This window comes from Thunnus maccoyii, chromosome 11 (assembly GCF_910596095.1).
Source record: "Thunnus maccoyii chromosome 11, fThuMac1.1, whole genome shotgun sequence".
Taxonomy (NCBI): Eukaryota; Metazoa; Chordata; class Actinopteri; order Scombriformes; family Scombridae; genus Thunnus; species Thunnus maccoyii.
This window is the reverse complement of record NC_056543.1, coordinates 32,765,032-32,783,860: the sequence shown is the minus strand read 5'-3', so window position 1 is coordinate 32,783,860 and position 18,829 is coordinate 32,765,032. Positions and strand designations below refer to the sequence as shown.

The following is an 18,829-nucleotide window of genomic DNA, read 5'->3' as shown; positions in this document are numbered from 1 at the left end:
ATACTTCCTCCGCAGGCTGCACTTCACTCAGCTGCCCGTCAGACCCGTTGCCTCTTCCCACTTTAACATCAATAACAAACCGGGCCTCGGTGCTCTGGTTGTATCCACATGAAGAGTGGGGGCTAACGTTAGCTGGGAGGCTAGCTGGCCATGCTTCCCTGTGGTCATGCTGCGGCTAAAGCTCCGCTAGCCTCCTTGCTAACGTTAGCCCCTGTGTCATGGATGTATAAAGAGCTGCAGGTCTGTGTGTGTGGCGGAGCTGAAGTATTGGCTTCACAGTCAGCACAATCATCCCTGGTCTAGGAAACTGGGGTTTCAAGACTTTGCAATAGTTTATTGAAGAACACATACAGTATTTTAACACTTTAATGTCCTAAAATTAGAAGTGTAATAAACACAAAAACAGGATCTTTATACCTATTTCCACTTTTATTCGAATACAAATAATTTTGCTGCCTCAACAAATACAGATACAAATACAAATACAAATACCGGGCTCTCTGCACATCCCTTATAGAGAGTGATTTATCTCTTCAATTTAAATTAAGTTTTCAGTTTATCAAAAACGTTATGTGTTTATTGTGTCTAACCCTGGCCCTCTCTGCTGTGTCAGGTCCTATCGTCCCTCAGTTCTACAGTATGAACCGGCCGCAGCCTCGACAGCAGGCTACGCAGGTAGGGGGGTCACTGCCGTACCGCCGACCCCCCTCTGTGACCGGTCAGCCAATCATAACACAGAACCAGGTCAATGGAGGTCCCTACTACAACCAAAGCCCAGGTATGTATTGTAAAACGACTTCAACCTGCAGTGAAACCAGTCTGATGAAGGTTGCAGTTTGTAGTTGGTGTGTAATAAAGGTCTACTTGTGACCACTGCTCCTTTTGTCCTATTAAATAAAATTCCCAGTGTTTGTGACTCATGGTTCAATATAGTGAATGCGCTTGGGAAAGGTGGGAAATAGATTTTCATTATTTACACATATTAAAAAGTTTGAAATATGGACAGAATTTATAGAGAATATCTTTGATTTAATCAGACTCAGGTGTTTACATGAGACATTTATATCTTAATTGAACTGATGTGTGATTATTAATGAAATAAAAAGTTCAATATGTTAATTAACTCTTTTTGTATGTTTGCAGCCTCCCCCCCGCCCCCCTCCCTCCTCCAGTTCACCCCTCAGCTTCCGCTGATGGGCTTTGTTGCTCGAGTTCAGGAGTCCAGTAAGTGTAAATGGCATTTTTGTTCATTTTGAAATTTTTTGAATCATGAATCACAATAGTGTTTACTTGCATCACTTTTATATGGAGTGAGATTTGTTTTATAATGATTTGTGTGAACAGATCGACAATCTGTGTGTAAATGTGTGATCTGTAAATATAAACACCTTCCACAAATACAAAAATATTTTGCAGATAAAAGTGAACATTTTACAAAGGGCACAACAATGAAAATATACATATTACAAAAAACATGACGTGATTATTGTTACACAAAGTTACAAGAATTACACCATTTTATATAATTAAACTTCATTACCTCCCATAAACAACTGATTGAATAGGATGAGTAAAATTCCCTAAGCAGAATGGACTACAGGCCCTACAGCTGTCCCTCTACATCACTAAATAAGTGGAAGGGTGAGTGCCCTCATCTCTCCCAAAGAGTCCAAATAGCCTGTGGTTAGTTAATATTTACATATCTCAGACAAAAACTCAAATCCTGTGTTTCATAAAGTTAACATACTCATATCACAGAAAAGAACTCAAATCCTGTGTTTCATTAAGTCCATAAGGTTCAATAGTATTCAATTCATAAATCCAGAGTGTCTCCCTTCTTAAGAGCTGGTTAATCAAATTACCACCTCTTGGATCGGGTCGCACTCTTTCAATGCCGATAAATTTGAGGGAAGTAGCTGACCCATGTTTTTTCTCCTTGTACTGTCTAGCAATGGCATAATCCATATTACCATTTCTAATGGCAGCCTTATGTCCAGCAACTCTCAGTTTGAGATGGCGCTTCGTTTGGCCTACATACATTAAGCTACATGGGCATTTCAAGATGTATATGACGTGTAGAGAGACAGTTAATGAATTCTTTTATATATTTCATATATAAAATTTCTTTCCTGTATGAGGGTGATTTAATGTCTTGGCATCAAATGTGTTTGAACAGTGTGCACATTTTCCACATCTATAATTTCCATACACTTGCTGAGAAAGCCAATTAGTTTGTGCAGGTTCCTTATACATAGAACTGACAACAGTATCTCTGACATTTCTGCCTCTTTTGAAGCAGAAACAAGGTCTAGAGGATGACAAATGATTTAAACTAGGGTCAAATAATAGTGATATAATAATACTTTCCTATCCACACTGTTATCTTTATCAACAGCTTGATCAATGAGTGTCTGGTTATATCCCCTTTGTCTAAAACATTTCTTTAGCATCAGTTTGATAATCATCTTCTTTATTACATATTCCTCTCAACCTCACAAACTGGCCATATGGGATGTTGCTGAACATATGATCAGGGTGGAAACTTGTAGAGTGTAAAATGGTATTTCTGTCAGTTTCTTTTCGATAAATAGATGCGTCCAATTTTCTATTTTCATTAACAGTATTGAAAAGATCCAAAAAATGTTTTTTTTCACAACTGTATTCCATAATAAAATGCAAAGAGGGATGAATGCCATTTATATAGTCACTAAATGCCCTAAGTTCATCCTCAGAGCCTGTAAACCCCATAAAGATGTCATCAATGTGCCCTCTAAAAAACAAGATGTTGTTTGCAAAAGGGATTGTGTTAAATATATGTCTGTCTTCCCACAAACCCATGAACAAATTGGCATAGTTGGGAGCAAATAGTGACCCCATGCTCGTACCTTGAGATTGCAAGTAATACTTGTTGTCAAACATAAAGTAGTTAGATTTTAGAATAAACTTAGTGAGTGACATAAGTAATTCTGCTGGAAGTGCATCTTTTCTAGGCTCAAGTAAAAGTCCATAGCTTCCAGTCCACCATCATGTGGAATGTTGGTATACAAACTCTCCACATCAAAAGATACCAAAAAAGAGTGATAAACATGGAGTCATATGGGCTGACAGGTCACATGGACCCAGGTGGGGGAATCAAATTCTTACTGACAGCAGCAGTGTGTTTATTTATCTTTTCTCACTAAGACATGATTGATTATGAATGAATATTACCGCTGGAGCTTGTATATCATAATGGTGACAAATAAGTTGAAACTGGAAAAAAAATAGGCATTTTGTTCTTTAACATCATGTGGTGATACTGCGTGGCCATTACTTTGAACAAGGGTTAGTTGATCAGGGAAATCCGCACTCATGCGCTGAGATTACTTTTGAATTCATGTTAATATCACATATCTACTGTCACACAATGCTGTTCTTTGCTCACTGTTGCACAAACTGAACCATTTAAAGGAAAGGAAATACACAGCAGTTTCAAATGCCGGATGTACATGTGTTACAGTGCAGAAATGTTTGTATGTGTGTTCTTCTCATCTTCATATTTCACTTCAACCTTCCAGTTTCAGATGCTCCTCCTCCTTCTCACCCGGTTCCTGAGAGCCAAGCTGGCCCAGAGGAGCCCCTGTCCACTCTTCATCCATTGCAGGATGGACAGGAAGAGGAGGATTCAGCAGTAGTGGAGTACAACGACCCGTACGCTGAAGAGGACCCACCATGGGCCCCCAGAACCTACCTGGAGAAAGGTAAGCTACAGTGTACCAAATAACCAACACTAATACAAAGTCTATACTGTTTGGGCAAAGAATATTTTCTCTCTCTCCACCACTGTCCACATTTAGTTTGAATTGTTTAGCTCCTTAGATTTGGTTGTGTGTTGCATTGTGGGACAGTGATAAGCATCCACATCAATAACCTCAAACTAACCTTATGATTTATGGAGTGCTACTCAGCCTGAGAGAAACACTACCTGACAGACTTGATTTAGGGGAGAATGTCCCTGAGACAAACTGTCACTGAGAACCTCTTGGTTATCTGAATAGACTACTGGCTACAAACTATCACAGTAGTACTCACCAACTGCTCACTGTTACCTTTTTAATACAACAGCAAATGCTCATTTGAAATTATTTTAATGAATGCCAATGCTAATGCATCACGTGTTTCCTCTCCTTTATACCTCTAAAAGTTGGAAGTTGATTTTTGTTCAAATATATTTGTATTTTTTGTCACACTTGTGTTTTTTGTTTATTTACACAATGCAGGTTAACCTTACACAAAAATTAGTTGACTTCAAAAAGAAGAGAATATAAAGACGTTATTCCATGCACTTTCTGTATATCATACATGTTATGTTTTAAGCTTTGAATTACACTGCCTGGCCAAAAAAAAGTCGCCACTTAAAAAAAAAAGGTCACACACTCTAACTAATATTTCGTTGGACCGCCTTTAGCTTTGATTATGGCACTCATTCACTGTGGCATTGTTTCGATAAGCTTCTGCAATGTCACAAGATTTATTTCTGTCCAGTGTTGCATTAATTTTTCACCAAGATCTTTTATTGATTATGGGAGAGTCGGACCACTGCGCAAAGCCTTCTCCAGCACATCCCAAAGATTCTCAATGGGGTTAAGGTCTGGACTCTGTGGAGGCCAATCCATGTGTGAAAATGATGTCTCATGCTCCCTGAACCACTCTTTCACAATTTGAGCCTGATGAATCCTGGCATTGTCATCTTGGAATATGCCCGTGCCATCAGTGACGAAAAAATCCATTGATGGAATAATCTGGTCATTCAGTATATTCAGGTAGTCAGCTGACCTCTTTGGGCACACAATGTTGCTGAACCTAGACCTGACCAACTGCAGCAACCCCAGATCATAGCACTGCCCCCACAGGCTTGTACAGTAGGTACTAGGCATGATGAGAGCATCATTTCATCTGCCTCTCTTCTTACCCTGATGCGCCCATCACTCTGGAACCGAGTAAATCTGGACTCATCAGACCACATGACCTTCTTCTATTGCTCCAGAGTCCAATCTTTAAGCTCCCTAGCAAATTGAAGCCTTTTTTTCCAATTAGCCTCACTGATTAGCGGTTTTCTTAGGGCTACACAGCTGTTCAGTCCCAATCCCTTGAGTTCCCTTTGCACTGTGCATGTGTAAATGCTCTTACTTTCACTATTAAACATAGCCCTGAGTTCTACTGTTGTTTTTCTGCGATTTGATCTCACCAAACGTGTAAGTGATCGCCGATCACGATCAGTTAGGATTTTTTTCCGGCCACATTTCTTGGTTCCCCACTATCCTTCCAGTTTTCAATAATGCGTTGGACAGTTCTTAACCCAATTTTAGTAGATTCTGCAGACTCCTTAGATGTTTTCTCTGCTTGATGCATGCCAATGATTTGACCCTTCTCAAACAGACTAACATCTTTTCCATGACGACGGGTTGTGTCTTTCGATATGGTTGTTTAAGAAATGAGAAGCTACTCATTGCATCAGTTGGAGTTAAATAACTTATTGCCAACTGAAAGATAATCGCCCATGCAGTAATTATCCAATCGGAGGCTCTTACCTATTTGCTTAGTTAAATCCAGGTGGCGACTTTTTTTTTGGCCAGGCAGTGTATTTTGGGGCTGAATGTTTTTAGTTAGGAAATTACACCAGTGTTTTTTTCCATATTCTTAATTGGTGTGTAAAGAACGCCAACTGCACTTAAACAAATTTGAAAAAAAAAGGTTTACTGTAACAGTAAACTTAGACAATATGTTTAGTTGTGTACACTAGTTTAAACATTACCATAGGTTATTCCAAAATAACTCTAAAATGCTGCAAATTCAGAAAAGGGCTGGTTACACCAGCATTTAAAACAGTAAAATGTTGCAGTACAATCATTCCATTCAAATGGAATCACTAAATGCTGTGGTTTTACTCACAAAAGCACAGTAAATCTGTGTAAAATCTTTCACATTGATTTCATCTTTCGTGAACTTCAACTCAAAAATAGCAAGCCGTCCTGACAATGCTGACCTTTGAGGGTACAGATCGGAGACTCCAAAATGGAGGAAACTTATCGTAGTTTATTAACTGTGTGTCACCATCTGGTTTTATTAAATCTCCTCTGTCAGAGTATTAACTGCTCCACAACAGAATAATGGTTTGCAGACAGTTATGAGACAGGAGCTGATGGTACAAATTTGTCTTTTAACTAACAAGCATGAACTTATTGTCTGGTAAGTGACTAAGCTAATAAGCTAGCTTGGAGAGCTTTTGGGTCCAACTTTTGGGTCCAACACCAACACCTGTAGTCTCGAGGACTAATGTGTGAGTTCACGCACCATCAGACAGTAGGCAAGTGTGTCCCATGTCTGAAATATACCAACACACACTACACTCAGTCCACACTGGATGCACACTTCTCCTAATACCGTTTCGAACAGGTATTCAGAGCCAAGTGTATCCCACAATTCACCACGTTATACTGCGCAACACCGGTCCAGTAATTGGCAGAAGTGCGCCATTGACTGGTTTTACAACCAACATTCTACAGACAAGAGGAATTTTAAGTTCATGAAATTTAGAGTCAGCGTGAATATTATTATTAATATCCAAACACTAAGTTATTGCAGAAAATCACACAGTCAGTCCTGCAGCTTGTGTCATATTTGTAAAACCATTCAAGAAAACATTTAGGCAGTTTACATATGTTTCATAATAAGTCAGTTCTTCTAATAACATAACAAACATTCAATCAATCAATCAATCAATTTTTATTTATATAGCACCAAATCACAATAAAAGTCATCTCAGGGCACTTTTCACATAGAGCAGGTCAAGACCGTACTCTTTAATTTAGAGAGACCCAACAATTCCCCCATTAGCAAGCACTTGGCGACAGCGGTAAGGAAAAACTCATTAACTCATTAAGTTCATATTCATGTTCATGATGTCTAAGCATCCGGCCTTCATTGATTTAACTTTCTTAAACTATTTACATATCTCAAACCATCTACACTGAAATTAAAGTTTAATACTATTGTGAAAGGAAATAAAGTTAGGCAATACTTGTGATTACATTACTGTCAGAAACATATTTAAATATAAGTTCAACATAACCCTTACTTCATAATATAAAAGCATTAAATGTGACTATAGTTTAACAATAAAAGAAAACTTTAAACTCAAATCCTTCAAACATTATATCTTTACATTCCTATTACTTCAGAAAATTCACTCTTTCAATACAACTACTTATCTAATTTAACTACTAAATCATGATTGTCTATTAGGTTAATAGCTCAGATAGTTAAACACTTGGGTGATTTTAAAATACAAATACATTGTTATCAAACATTCATTAACTCTTAACATAAGGGAAATGAACTCTTGTCACTAGAGGGCAGTATTGTTACATGTAGTACAAAGGTAATAAAATCAAAGTCCAATATCTCTTTAGTAGATAGTCACACAAATATGAAAGTTATACCATTCTTCTTGTATTTATATGACAAATAACATGATATAAGTTGCATAATAATTAGACATTTAATTTACATGAATTTCAGGTTTGGCACAGATTTGCAGGGGGCTTCACAAAGTCCTCAGGAATGTGGGTTAGTTTATGGCTTTGGTGAGATAAGAGAGTCTGTGTTCCATCTAAGGTGGGAGTTGTTTTTCTCCAGTCCAAGTGGCCTTAGGGTCAGATTGTGCTTTTAGTTCAGGCCGTTATTCAAATTGTTGATCAGAATGGTCTTTCTGAGTCTGTTGAGTATCACTGATCAATCCCCACTTAGAGGGTTACAAAGGTCATTTCTGCAGGCCAGGGGTCTGCTCTTACCAACTTTGGAATCCATGCAAGTCTGTCTCTTATTTTTGTCAGGAATCAAAGATTAGTTAACACAATTGAAGAACAAGCAGTTGTCATCCTACAGTTGGGATGGACCCGCTATCTCCCTTTAGTCTTTATTGAATGAAATGATGTACAACCCTGAGAGCAAAGTGCCAGGGGGGAGTAAATGGCCCAGTACAGAGAAAATAGAAAGAAGCTCTGAGCTATTGTGACTTTGTGGTCTTGGTTGGCTAGCGTGTTAGCCATTAGCTCACTGGCTGCAGTAGTTCACCAACTAGCCCTGTGAGTAGTTACTATGTTACTACATCAAGTAAGACAAGTGAATTTCACTTTGACACTGTGACTTGGCCTTAATATTTTGCTGCAGTAAATCACAAAAATTCTGTAAGGTCGTGATGTGACTATGCGAAATGACTAAACGTGGATAATTAGTAATAATATGTTGGTGTGTTTGTCGCCTGCCAGTGGTGGCCATCTATGACTACTCAGCCGACAAAGAGGACGAGTTGTCGTTCCAGGAAGGAGCGATTATCTACGTCATCAAGAAGAATGAGGACGGCTGGTTTGAAGGAGTGATGAATGCAACCACCGGCCTCTTCCCTGGAAACTACGTTGAGTCCATCATGCACTACACCGACTGAGGAAAAAGAAGAGGGGTGATTTTGCTTTCTTGTTTGTTCAGTCGCTCCTCTTTCTCTCTGGACTCTCTGTGTCTCGCTGTTTGGGTACGATCACACCTGCATTTCAGTTTCTTGGATCTAAACTAGAAGGGAAACGTTGACTCCATTTTATTTCGTTCCTTAAGATTCACCATAACCAATCACAATCAAATCAAAGCTTGTGAACAAAAATCATGGGTTCACTAATATTTTATTGTTAGTATAGTGTATTGGACAGTCGTGGTGTCTAACCTGACAGGATGACAAAATAAGGACATCTGATTCTAGTGCTTATAGATGAATGGACTGTAAATTTGAGCATCAACTACAACAGTGTCCTTCTAACCATAAGTCCTTGCATTTTGGGGTTGTCTGCTGTTGTTGGTTCAGATTATGTTCTCAAATAAGTAATCTGCGCTGCTGATCTCTTAGAGGACTGACAGGCAGTTCAAAGGTGTCATTATGTGGTGCCACCAGAATTTAAACAGCATCATTCTCACTTGCACAAATTAGTTATTAAAGGAATAGTTTGACATTTAGTCATTTAACTTCACATTTAAAATGTCATGACATGACATACAGACGTGGCCGAAATTATTGGTACCCTTGCATTTTTCTTCTTGTGTTAAAATGAAAAGATATTTTATCATCAGTGCGTGTCTATGTTTGGTTTGGAGTGGAATAAAACAAAAATGTTGTGAAAATAACTGAATTCATGCTTATTCTACAAAGACATTCTAAAATAGCCTGGACAAAATTATTGGTACCCTTCAGAAGTTGTAAGAATTAACTGATCTGTAGTTATTCTTTAAGCAGACTCTTGTGTTTTAATAAGTATCACAGGTGTTTTCAATCTTATAATCACTCATGCAGCCAGTTTAAAAGGAGAAAATGACTCACTCTGTTGTTTTGTGCCACTGTGTGCATCACATTGAACATGGAAAATAGAAGGAAAACTAGAGAGTGGTCTGAAGTCATTAGAAATAAGGTAATAAACAAGCATGGTCAACATAAAGGTTACAAGATCATCTCCAAAACCACTATTGCCAATATTATTAAGAAGTTTAAGGCTCATGGAACTGTAGTCAACATTTCTGGATGTGGTCACAAGAGGAAAATTGGCCTGAAATTGAACAGAAGGATTGTTTGAATGGTTGAAAAAGAACCAAGGAAAACTCCAATACAGATCCAAGCTGATCTTCAAGTTCAAGGTACAATAGTTTCAAGTCACACCATCCATTGCTGTCTGAATGATAATGGGCTCCATTGGTAGAAGACCCAGGAAGAACCCACTTCTAAGAGGGAGACACAAAAAAGCCAGACTGGACTTTGCCAAAATGCATGTTGACAAGCCACAGTCCTTCTGGGAGAATGTGCTTTGGACAGATAAAAATCAGAGCTTTTTGGTAAATCACACCAACCCTGTTTGTTCACAGAAGAAAAAATGAAGCCTTAAAAGAAAAAAACACCATGCATACCATTAAACATTGAGGAGGCACAGTGATAATTTGGGGTTGCTTTGCTGCCTCAGACACTGGGTGCCTTGAATCTGTGCTGGACACAATGAAATCAGAAGACTATCAAGGCATCTTGGAGTGAAACATACAGGTGGAGGTCATGGGTCTTCCAGCAGGATAATGACCCCAAACATACATCAAAAACACCCGAGAGTGGATGAGAAAAAAACGTTGCTCCGTCCTGAAGTGACCTGCTATGAGTCCTGATCTGAATCCCATTGAACATCTGTGGAAAGAGCTGAAACTTGTAGTTGGGAGACGGCAGCCATCAAACCTGAGAGAACTGAAGCAGTTTGCTCAAGAAGAGTGGGCCGAACTACCAGTGGAGAAGTGTAGAAACCTTATTCAGAGTTATTTCAGTCAGACTGCAGTTATTGCCTCCAAAGGCTGTGCTACAAAATATTAAGTTAAGGGTACCAATATTTTTATTTTTATTACCATGCCATTTTCATTTGTTTTATTGTATTACATAATAGGTTAAGTAGTAAATCAAGGTGGAAGGGCACCAATATTTTTGGCCACATCTGTACATTAGTAAAGATGAGGTTTTAAATTGAGATGTCTTGTGATCACAAGAAATAAATTTCAAGATCTCAACATAACAAGCCTATTTTCTTGAAATCACAAAATACTTTTTTTATGAAACATTTTAAGTTAGAAAGTAAGACAAGTTTGTCATACTTTATCTTGACAAAAGAAGCTGTCAAACAAGTCTCATGATAATCCTGAAATTATTTTTCAACTCAACTTAGAAACACTTATTTCAGTCATGGAATAGTAATTTAATGCCCACAGGAGAACAAATCTTGTCATGTCGAGGTCATCTCATGAAAATGCATTAAAAATCAGTCTTCCAGCTGAAGCGAAGACTTTAGATTATTTTTAGTATTACCATGTAGAAAACCAGAAGATATGTCATTATATGACAAATTTTGGGTGTGATCCCTGAGTTTAAAAAGACAGACTGAAAGGAAGCTACGCAGTAGCTGTCTTTGCACTATACTAACACTAAATCCTGATATTTTCTTTCCCTTTTATTCATTTTTTTCTCTTCCTCCTTCTGAAGCACACCTTTCAGTCATGAGCTTGTATAGACCAGCTCTTGCTTTCTGTTTGGCTCCAAACACTTAGCATATCTTGGCTTTGGTCCCTTTTTTTTGACTCTTTCATTGGTGGGAAAAATCGCACACAACATAATCTGGTTTACTGACCCTCAAAATATCAGAAATTTGCCTTATGATGATTATTTAAAATAATGACAAACTGTTTGGAAACACGATTCTAACATTTTATTATTTGTGAAGCAATCACAGGTTAATAAGTGATGATTCGTGTGGTTATGTAATTATGATTGTTTTGTTTTTCTGTGATTCCCTTTTGCGTGCAAAGGCAATTTGAATCCCATATGGGAATGGCGCACTCTCCCACTAACAATGAAAACTACTATATAGAGAGGTAAATACAGAATGTTAAAATATTGAATGGCTATTGTTGACAAAATTCCAACCATAAATAGTATCAAAAATAGGGTTTGATTAAATGAAAACCTCAAGGATTATAACTTTAAGACTTTGACTAATAAATAAATTATTTGGGTAAATGGGGTTGTTGAACAGGAGTAGACTGATGTATCCATTAATGATGGTTGTGAAATTGGTTGGCTCACAGTATGAGGCTATGAATAACTAATGATGTGGTTGCATCACTACAGAAAGATGAAACATAAACCACAAACATGGTCCCTACACATTTTGTATTTCAATGAATTTCTGAGAAAATATAACAGTATTCATTTTTGTATTTCCAGCAGTATGGAGAATTTTTAGTACCAGAAAGTACTAAAACTGACTTCCAGGTTTTAGTAATTTGTGAATTAAGTGGAAGCCATCCTGCTATGATGGACATTCTTCAGTTAAACTTGTGATTCTGCTGTGCAAGACGTTGCACATCCTTTGCACATCCTTTGCACATCCTTCTGTGATGTGAAGTCTGGAACTTGAGCGTCCTTGTGTTTTCTGGTGGCTGAAAAGTACCTGAGTTTAGCAGTGATGAGGCATTTTAACACTAGCAAAGAAAAAAAATGAACCCACTAACATATAAATACACAACACAATGCAAAACAGCAGAAACAAATGAACTTATTGCATCTGGTGATCAGTGTGGAGGAAGTCCAGTTATTGCTAAAACAATTCAATACATCTTTACAAAGTCTGCCAGGCCTTTGTAAAGACCTTGTAGACTTTGTACTGGCTCATGTCACTACATTAGTCATTGGAGCATGTTAGCATGCTGATGGTAGCATTTAGCTCACAGCATGACCTCACAGAGCTGCTGGCATGGCTTTAGACTCTTAGTCTTGTTCTAAACATGTTATTTCTTTGAAATATACAAAAAGTGTTGCATTGCTGAACTACTTACTGATTTAACTTTGATCTACCGTGCTCACTGTACATGTGTTTATTTATGCAGTCTTGTAATTCACTGGATGGTTATAATGGACAGTAAAAGTGCATCTGCCTTTGTTCTCAATTCCTAATTAGTTTAACTGGTTTCCCTCCTTTTAAAACCTAAAATCACCCTCTTTAAATCTCAGCAATTGAACCAACAAGTAGTCATGGACCAATAGCAGACAAAAACAGAACATAAACCCAAGGTCGGGTAAAGGTCTTCCTCTAGGCAGTCAGTGAAGTATTGATTGGTTCATACCAAACTGCATCAGTAATCTGAAATATTGAATATGAAGTTCGCCCCTGTCTGAGCCTTTTTCGTGTCATGGTGGTTCTGCTGCCTCAGTGTATAGTGAAGTGGACCTGACCAAACCGCCTGGTAGAGATTTTGGACCTGTTGCCAGTTTTGAAGTTTACAGTGTGTTTGCCTGCATGCCTGATATATAACTGATATTTTTACTCACCAAGTTGTCATATTCTTTTTGTTTGTATTGTTTGTATTTTTCTGTCATTTCACCAACTTGCTTTATTCTCTCTGTTTGATCAGCCAAGGTTTGTGATGTTTTGGTTGGTTCAGTGGTTTCTGGCTGATGTCCTGTGTGTTCGGACTCCAGGCACATTCTCAGATGGAGGTGGATATTACATGCCATTTATCTGTGTGTTGTGTAAATGCAGGTGTGTGGGCGTGCATTAGAGTGTGTATGTGTGTGTGTGTGTGTGAGAGAGAGAGAGAGAGAACCAGTATGAACCAAACCTTCCCTTGTGGACTGAAGTGACTATGGACCTGAAAAAGTGTTAACTTGTTGTACAGTGTTATTTAAGAGGTATTTTACCACAAAATCAGAGTATGCCAAACTAATGTCCCTTTTAGAAGTGTGGATAGAGCACTATTATTTCTTTTTTAATCATCTTGTTGATCCCTGAGAGGAGAGTCCATCTTTTCGGCTGCACTACTGTTTAGTGCTACAAATATTTTCCTAAAGGTAAAGTCACTATGTGTTCAGTATGAAACTGTTTTGTTCCAGTTTGCAATATTTTACTGATTGGATGATGTTTCCCCCAATTGTGCTGAAAGTTGTGTGTCACAAAAGAAACTTAATACACCTGCAGTGAAAACTGAGTGGAGCAGTAACACTGTAATAGAGAGTAGAAAGACTACAGTGTTCAAAGACAGCCATGAATGCATCACTGAGTGCATTTTGTACACTAAACAAGTATTTAAACTTTTACTTTCAGTTTTCTCTGAGAATCACAGGAGGAGGACACATTTTTGCATTCACTCACTTGTTATAGTAGCAGTTTGTACTGTACAGCAATCACACCCATGTGTCATGATTTTCACAATTCCCTGTGTTCTCATAGTCTTTTTAATGGGCTACTCCTAAAACGGGATGTTTGAAGACCACTTTGATTTGTATCTTCTACTACAGGTTAACGCTATCAAGATAATTCATATGTCAAGTCGTGTGTAATTCTTTGTGGATGACTGCTATGACTTTCCTTTTTGATAACTGTTACTTATTTAATGAAGTACAATCTCCACAGATGCCCATTGTATTTATATCTCTGCCATTGTATACAGTACAAATTCAAATGTTCAAGTGCTCACTGTTGCACATTACTCAACTGTGAATAAGCTCATTATGATGATGTGCAGTTTATAAGTTATATACAGTAATGGCATTAAAGGCAAGTGTTATGAAGACTCAATTCACTCCCATTGTATCTGAATAATTCATCAAATACATTAAGGTCAATGAATTTTCATGTGATTATAAAGTCATATAAAAAAAATCATGCCTATCAGCATCGGTATGCATAGCCATCACACGCATTTTCTTCAGGAAATGCGTGTTTACAATGTTTTTGGAATGTTAGAAGGTCTGACACATTCCTGCATTAAAAGTACTAATACAGCTATGTAAAAATACTCACTGAAGTATTGAAGTGTTATCAATAAAATGTAAAAGTATCAAAAGGAAAAGTTCTTGCTCTGCATTAAAAACTATTGATATATGACATTAGATTAATACTGAAGCATCAGTGGGTAAGCAGCATGTTACTGTTGTAGCTTCTGGAGGTGGAGCTTGTTTAGTTTCCAATCTAAGGGTCAGACCCCCCTTTAAAGGGTCACAAGATCAATCTTTGGGGTCATGAGATGATTAATGTGAGAGGAAATTAAAAAAACAAAGTTCTGCTACATACAGTTGTATTTTAAAAACCTTTCTATAATCTTTGCTGTATAATTGTATGAAGTATTGGATCATTTGACCTCTTTGGGTCTCAAACAGTTATTGAAAAGAAACCAACTGAGAGGTTTAGAGGGAAAATCTCTTTTTGGCCTGCAAAGCTTTGTTGTTTTTCCTAACCAGGGAACAACAAGCACAACACCAGGCTTATTTGAATTGCAATGTGGACAGTCATGACGTCTGCATCAAACCTGTGACACTCAGGTTACAGGTAAGTTTCTGTTCATCTGGTCTGCTGGCTTCTAACCATTTTGGCATACTCTGTTTTTTATTGTGCCCGCAGTATCCCTTTAAATAGTGTGGACTGACAAATGAGATGATCTGTGAAATGTTACAGACAGCTTCTCCAGGGCTGATTTTACCAGGAATCTGTTTCACACTGATCCCTGCAGACGTTAAACCTCTGGTTTGTTTGGAAAGATAAATAAATCCAATAAAACAACTAATCTATTATCAAACCTTTTATCTCTGTTTCTTATTAGCAAAGAGCAGTGTTGGGTAGTCATCAACTAAACACTAAATATATGATGTGTCCGGGGAAACTTAAATTGTAGTTTGTCAACCAGTCAGTTAAAGCACATTCATCAAAAATCAGACACTAAAGTCTTTTTTTGTTTTTTAGCAGAAGGTTGATTCATCTGATATGATAATGTCTTTTAGGGCCCATATGTATTGGGAAAGGAAGATCCTGCACACTGCTCTTGCTCAGTATCAATGATGCAGAGCAAGAGCAGTCTGCAGGATCCTCCTATCTCCACAACGCACCTGCATCTGAGATAGTTGGATTGTCAAATATTTCCTTCGAAAAAAGGGCCCATATACATAAGACTTAAGAAAAATGATCTCAAGAATGATCATAAACTTTGACTTATGAATCTAACATTTTAGTAAAAAGACTGATTTTGTATAAAGAAGCTAAAAGTGCTGACTGCAGTGACTGCTCAGACTACAATCATGTCTACTACAATTCCTCCCCTCAAGCACTGAATCAGCCAACAGCATGCCTCTAAAGATGACATGTGTTTAAGATTACCCATATCTCATAGTCTCCAACATTATATATGCTCCAGTATAGTGAAACATGCAAAAAGAAAGCTTATAGACTATGTCATATACATACATATTATAACATATGCATACAGTGCTGTTTGAAAGTTTGTGAACCCTTTAGTATTTTCTGTATTTCTGCATAAATATGACCTAATACATGATCAGATATTTACACAAGTCCTAAAACTAGACAAGGTGAACCTAATTAAACAAATGAGACAAAAAAAAAAAATTTCATCTTTTTCATTTATTTATTGAGGAAAATTATCCAGTCTTACATATTTGTGGGAGGCAAAAGTATGTGAACCTTTGCTTTCAGTAACTGGTGTGACCCCCTTTTGCAGCAATAACTTCAACCAAACGATTCCGGTAACTGTTTATCAGCTCTGCACATCAGCTTGGAGGAATTTTAGCCCATTCCTCCTTACAGAACAGTCTCAACTCAGGGATGTTGCTGGGCTTCTTTGCATGAACTACATGCTTCAGGTCCTTCCACAGCATTTCTTTAGGATTAAGGTCAGGACTTTGACTCAGCCATTCCAAAACATTATCTTTCTTCTGCTTTAACCATTCTTTGGTAGAACGACTTGTGTGTTTAGGGTTGTTGTCTTACTGCATGACCCACTTTCTGTTGAACTTCAGTTCACAGACAGATACCATAACATTTTCCTGTAGAATTTGCTGGTACGATTCAGAACTCATAGCTCCATCAATGATTGCAAGCTGTCCTGGTTCAGAGGCAGCAAAGCAGCCCAAACCATGATACTACCACCAGCATCTTTCATAGATGAGATAAGGTTCTTTTGCTGGAATGCAGTGTTTGCTCATCGCAAACAGAACGCTTCTCATTCAAGCCAAAAGGTTCAATTTTGGTCTCATCCATTCACAGAACATTATTCCGATCACCTTCTGGCTGATCCATGTGGTCTTGAGTGAACCGTAGATGGCAGCAATGTTCTGTTTGGAGAGAAGTGGCTTTTTTCCTTGCATCTCTGCCATGCACACCATTGATGTTCAATGTTCTCCTGATGGTGGACTCATTAACATCGACTGTAGCCACTGCAAGAGAGACCTTTAGTTTCCTAGACGTTACCCTGGGATCCGTTGTGGCCTCCTGGACTATTACACGCCTGCTCTTGGTGTGATTTTTGTTGTTCGACCACTCCTGTGGAGGGCAACAATGGTGTTGGATGTCTTCAATTTGTATATGATCTGCCTGACAGCCGACTGATGGAGGCCATACTCTTCAGAAATGGTTTTGTAACCCTTTCCAGCTTGGTGGGCATCAACAACTCTTCTTCTAAGGTCCTCAGAAATCTCCTTTGTTTGAGCCATGACACACTTCCACAAACTTGTGTTGTGAAGCTCAGACTTTGATAGTGAGGACCCAGATTTCTCTTCTTTAAATAAGGCAGGGCCTCCCAGACTCACACTTGATTGTCATCCCATTAATTGAAACAACTGACTCTAATTTCCCCTTCAAATGAATTGATAATCCTAGGGGTTCACATACTTTTGCCATGCACACATATGTAACATTGGATAATTTTCCTCAATAAATAAATTAACGAGTGTAAGATTTTTGTCTCATTTGTTTAACTGATGTCTCTTTATCTAGTTTTAGGACATAAGTGGAAATCTGATCATGTTTTAGGTCATATTTATGCAGAAATAGAGCAAATTCTAAAGGGTTCACAAACTTTCAAGCAGCACTGTATATCCTACAGTTATGATGGCAATATAAAAACATGCTATTTGGGATTTTATTCATAAATGAGTTAAAGAAGATACAAAGCATTCCCAGTGATCTGTGTCTGTGCAGGTCATATAAGATATTAAACCTATTCTTAAACAGTGTACTGTAAAGTTTAAATATTTCAATTCATTTCTAATTGTAATTTTGTGTTTTTTTTTATTTATCATGGATCAAACTCACTAGCATTCTTGTATTTCACCACTCAGCTAATATAATAATTACTGCATTTTTAAAAAATGATATAAATGTAAAACAGGTGAAAGTCAATAAGGCAATATAGCTTTCACCTGGATTCCCTGCTTCATCTTCAGGTATCTCTGTTTTCATGTCTCCTCATAGTGATCCGATCGAGTCAGCTTCAATCCATCCCGCCAGTCTGCAGTGTCTTCCTGGTAGAATGTGACATCTGGAGAAGCTTTCTGCTTCCAAAAGTGTACCAAGACTGAAAGCATGTTGTTTTTTGTAAGAAAGTGGAAAAAGTGGTGTGACAAAGTAAATGTTTTAACAGTCTGTCTCTTTGTTTTTTTTTTATTAGACATTGGATGATTATGAAAAGGTTGCATGAGCAGTGGAGTGGACATCACAAAGTTTACTCTCAGAATAAACCTGGTGAGAAGAGATTGTTAAGAAGACAAAAACTACTGACATACAAAACACAAACTGAGTTAGAAAATAAATTAAAGCCTCCATCTACAAGCTTTCTTCTACAGCAATGTAATTACTTTATTTAAATTCCTAGAAAAAACATTATAATGTAGTTATAAGCAGATATAAGTGAAGAAATGACAATATAGTAAAACAGTTGTAATGGTATTGAATATGTCTTCATAAGAGAATTTCTAATTCTTGACAAATACTGTACATTAATAAACACTTAAAAATGTCCTTATATCTGCTTATAACTACATCATAGTGTGTCAGAAAACATTAAATGTTTATGTACTGCTCATACATGCTAAATAGGAGCATTTTAAGGTAACAATTACTGATAAAACTATTAACTCGTTTGCATTCAAATAGGGATTCAACAATCATTTCCCATAGCTATCAATTTTTTTTTTTTTTTCCCAAAGTTCCCAAAGTGCAAAGACACAGTCCAAAACCCAATTAGTTTACATTGATATAAAATAGAAAAAAGCCGCAAATCCTCACACTGAAGAAGCTGGAAACAATCATTGAAAAATGACTGAAATAATTCATCAATTAGCAAAAATTGCTCGACAATCAATTTTCTATAAACTGAAGAATCAATTAATCAACTAATCATTTCAGCAGTGCATTCAATAACTACTAGGTTTTGAAAGACT

At 37.5% G+C, this 18,829-nt stretch overlaps 1 protein-coding gene across 9 annotated transcripts in view; it reads left to right on the top strand.

Moving 5' to 3' along the window:
- The window catches only part of LOC121906769 (abl interactor 2-like), a 65,473-nt gene extending 47,441 nt beyond the window's left edge, over nt 1-18,032 (top strand). For 6 of the 9 annotated variants that reach the window (XM_042425853.1, XM_042425851.1, XM_042425849.1 and 3 more), the window contains 5 exons: nt 614-778; nt 1,144-1,224; nt 3,558-3,740; nt 8,310-8,500; nt 17,862-18,032. In XM_042425853.1, the coding sequence (XP_042281787.1) occupies nt 614-778; nt 1,144-1,224; nt 3,558-3,740; nt 8,310-8,485 (605 nt within the window). In that variant the 3' untranslated portion in view covers nt 8,486-8,500; nt 17,862-18,032. Of the gene's footprint in view, nt 1-613; nt 779-1,143; nt 1,225-3,557; nt 3,741-8,309; nt 8,501-14,999; nt 15,888-17,861 lie in introns of those variants that run through there. The other 3 variants (XM_042425857.1, XM_042425850.1, XM_042425852.1) reach the window with 3 other exon arrangements.
- Nucleotides 18,033-18,829: the final 797 nt, after the last annotated feature.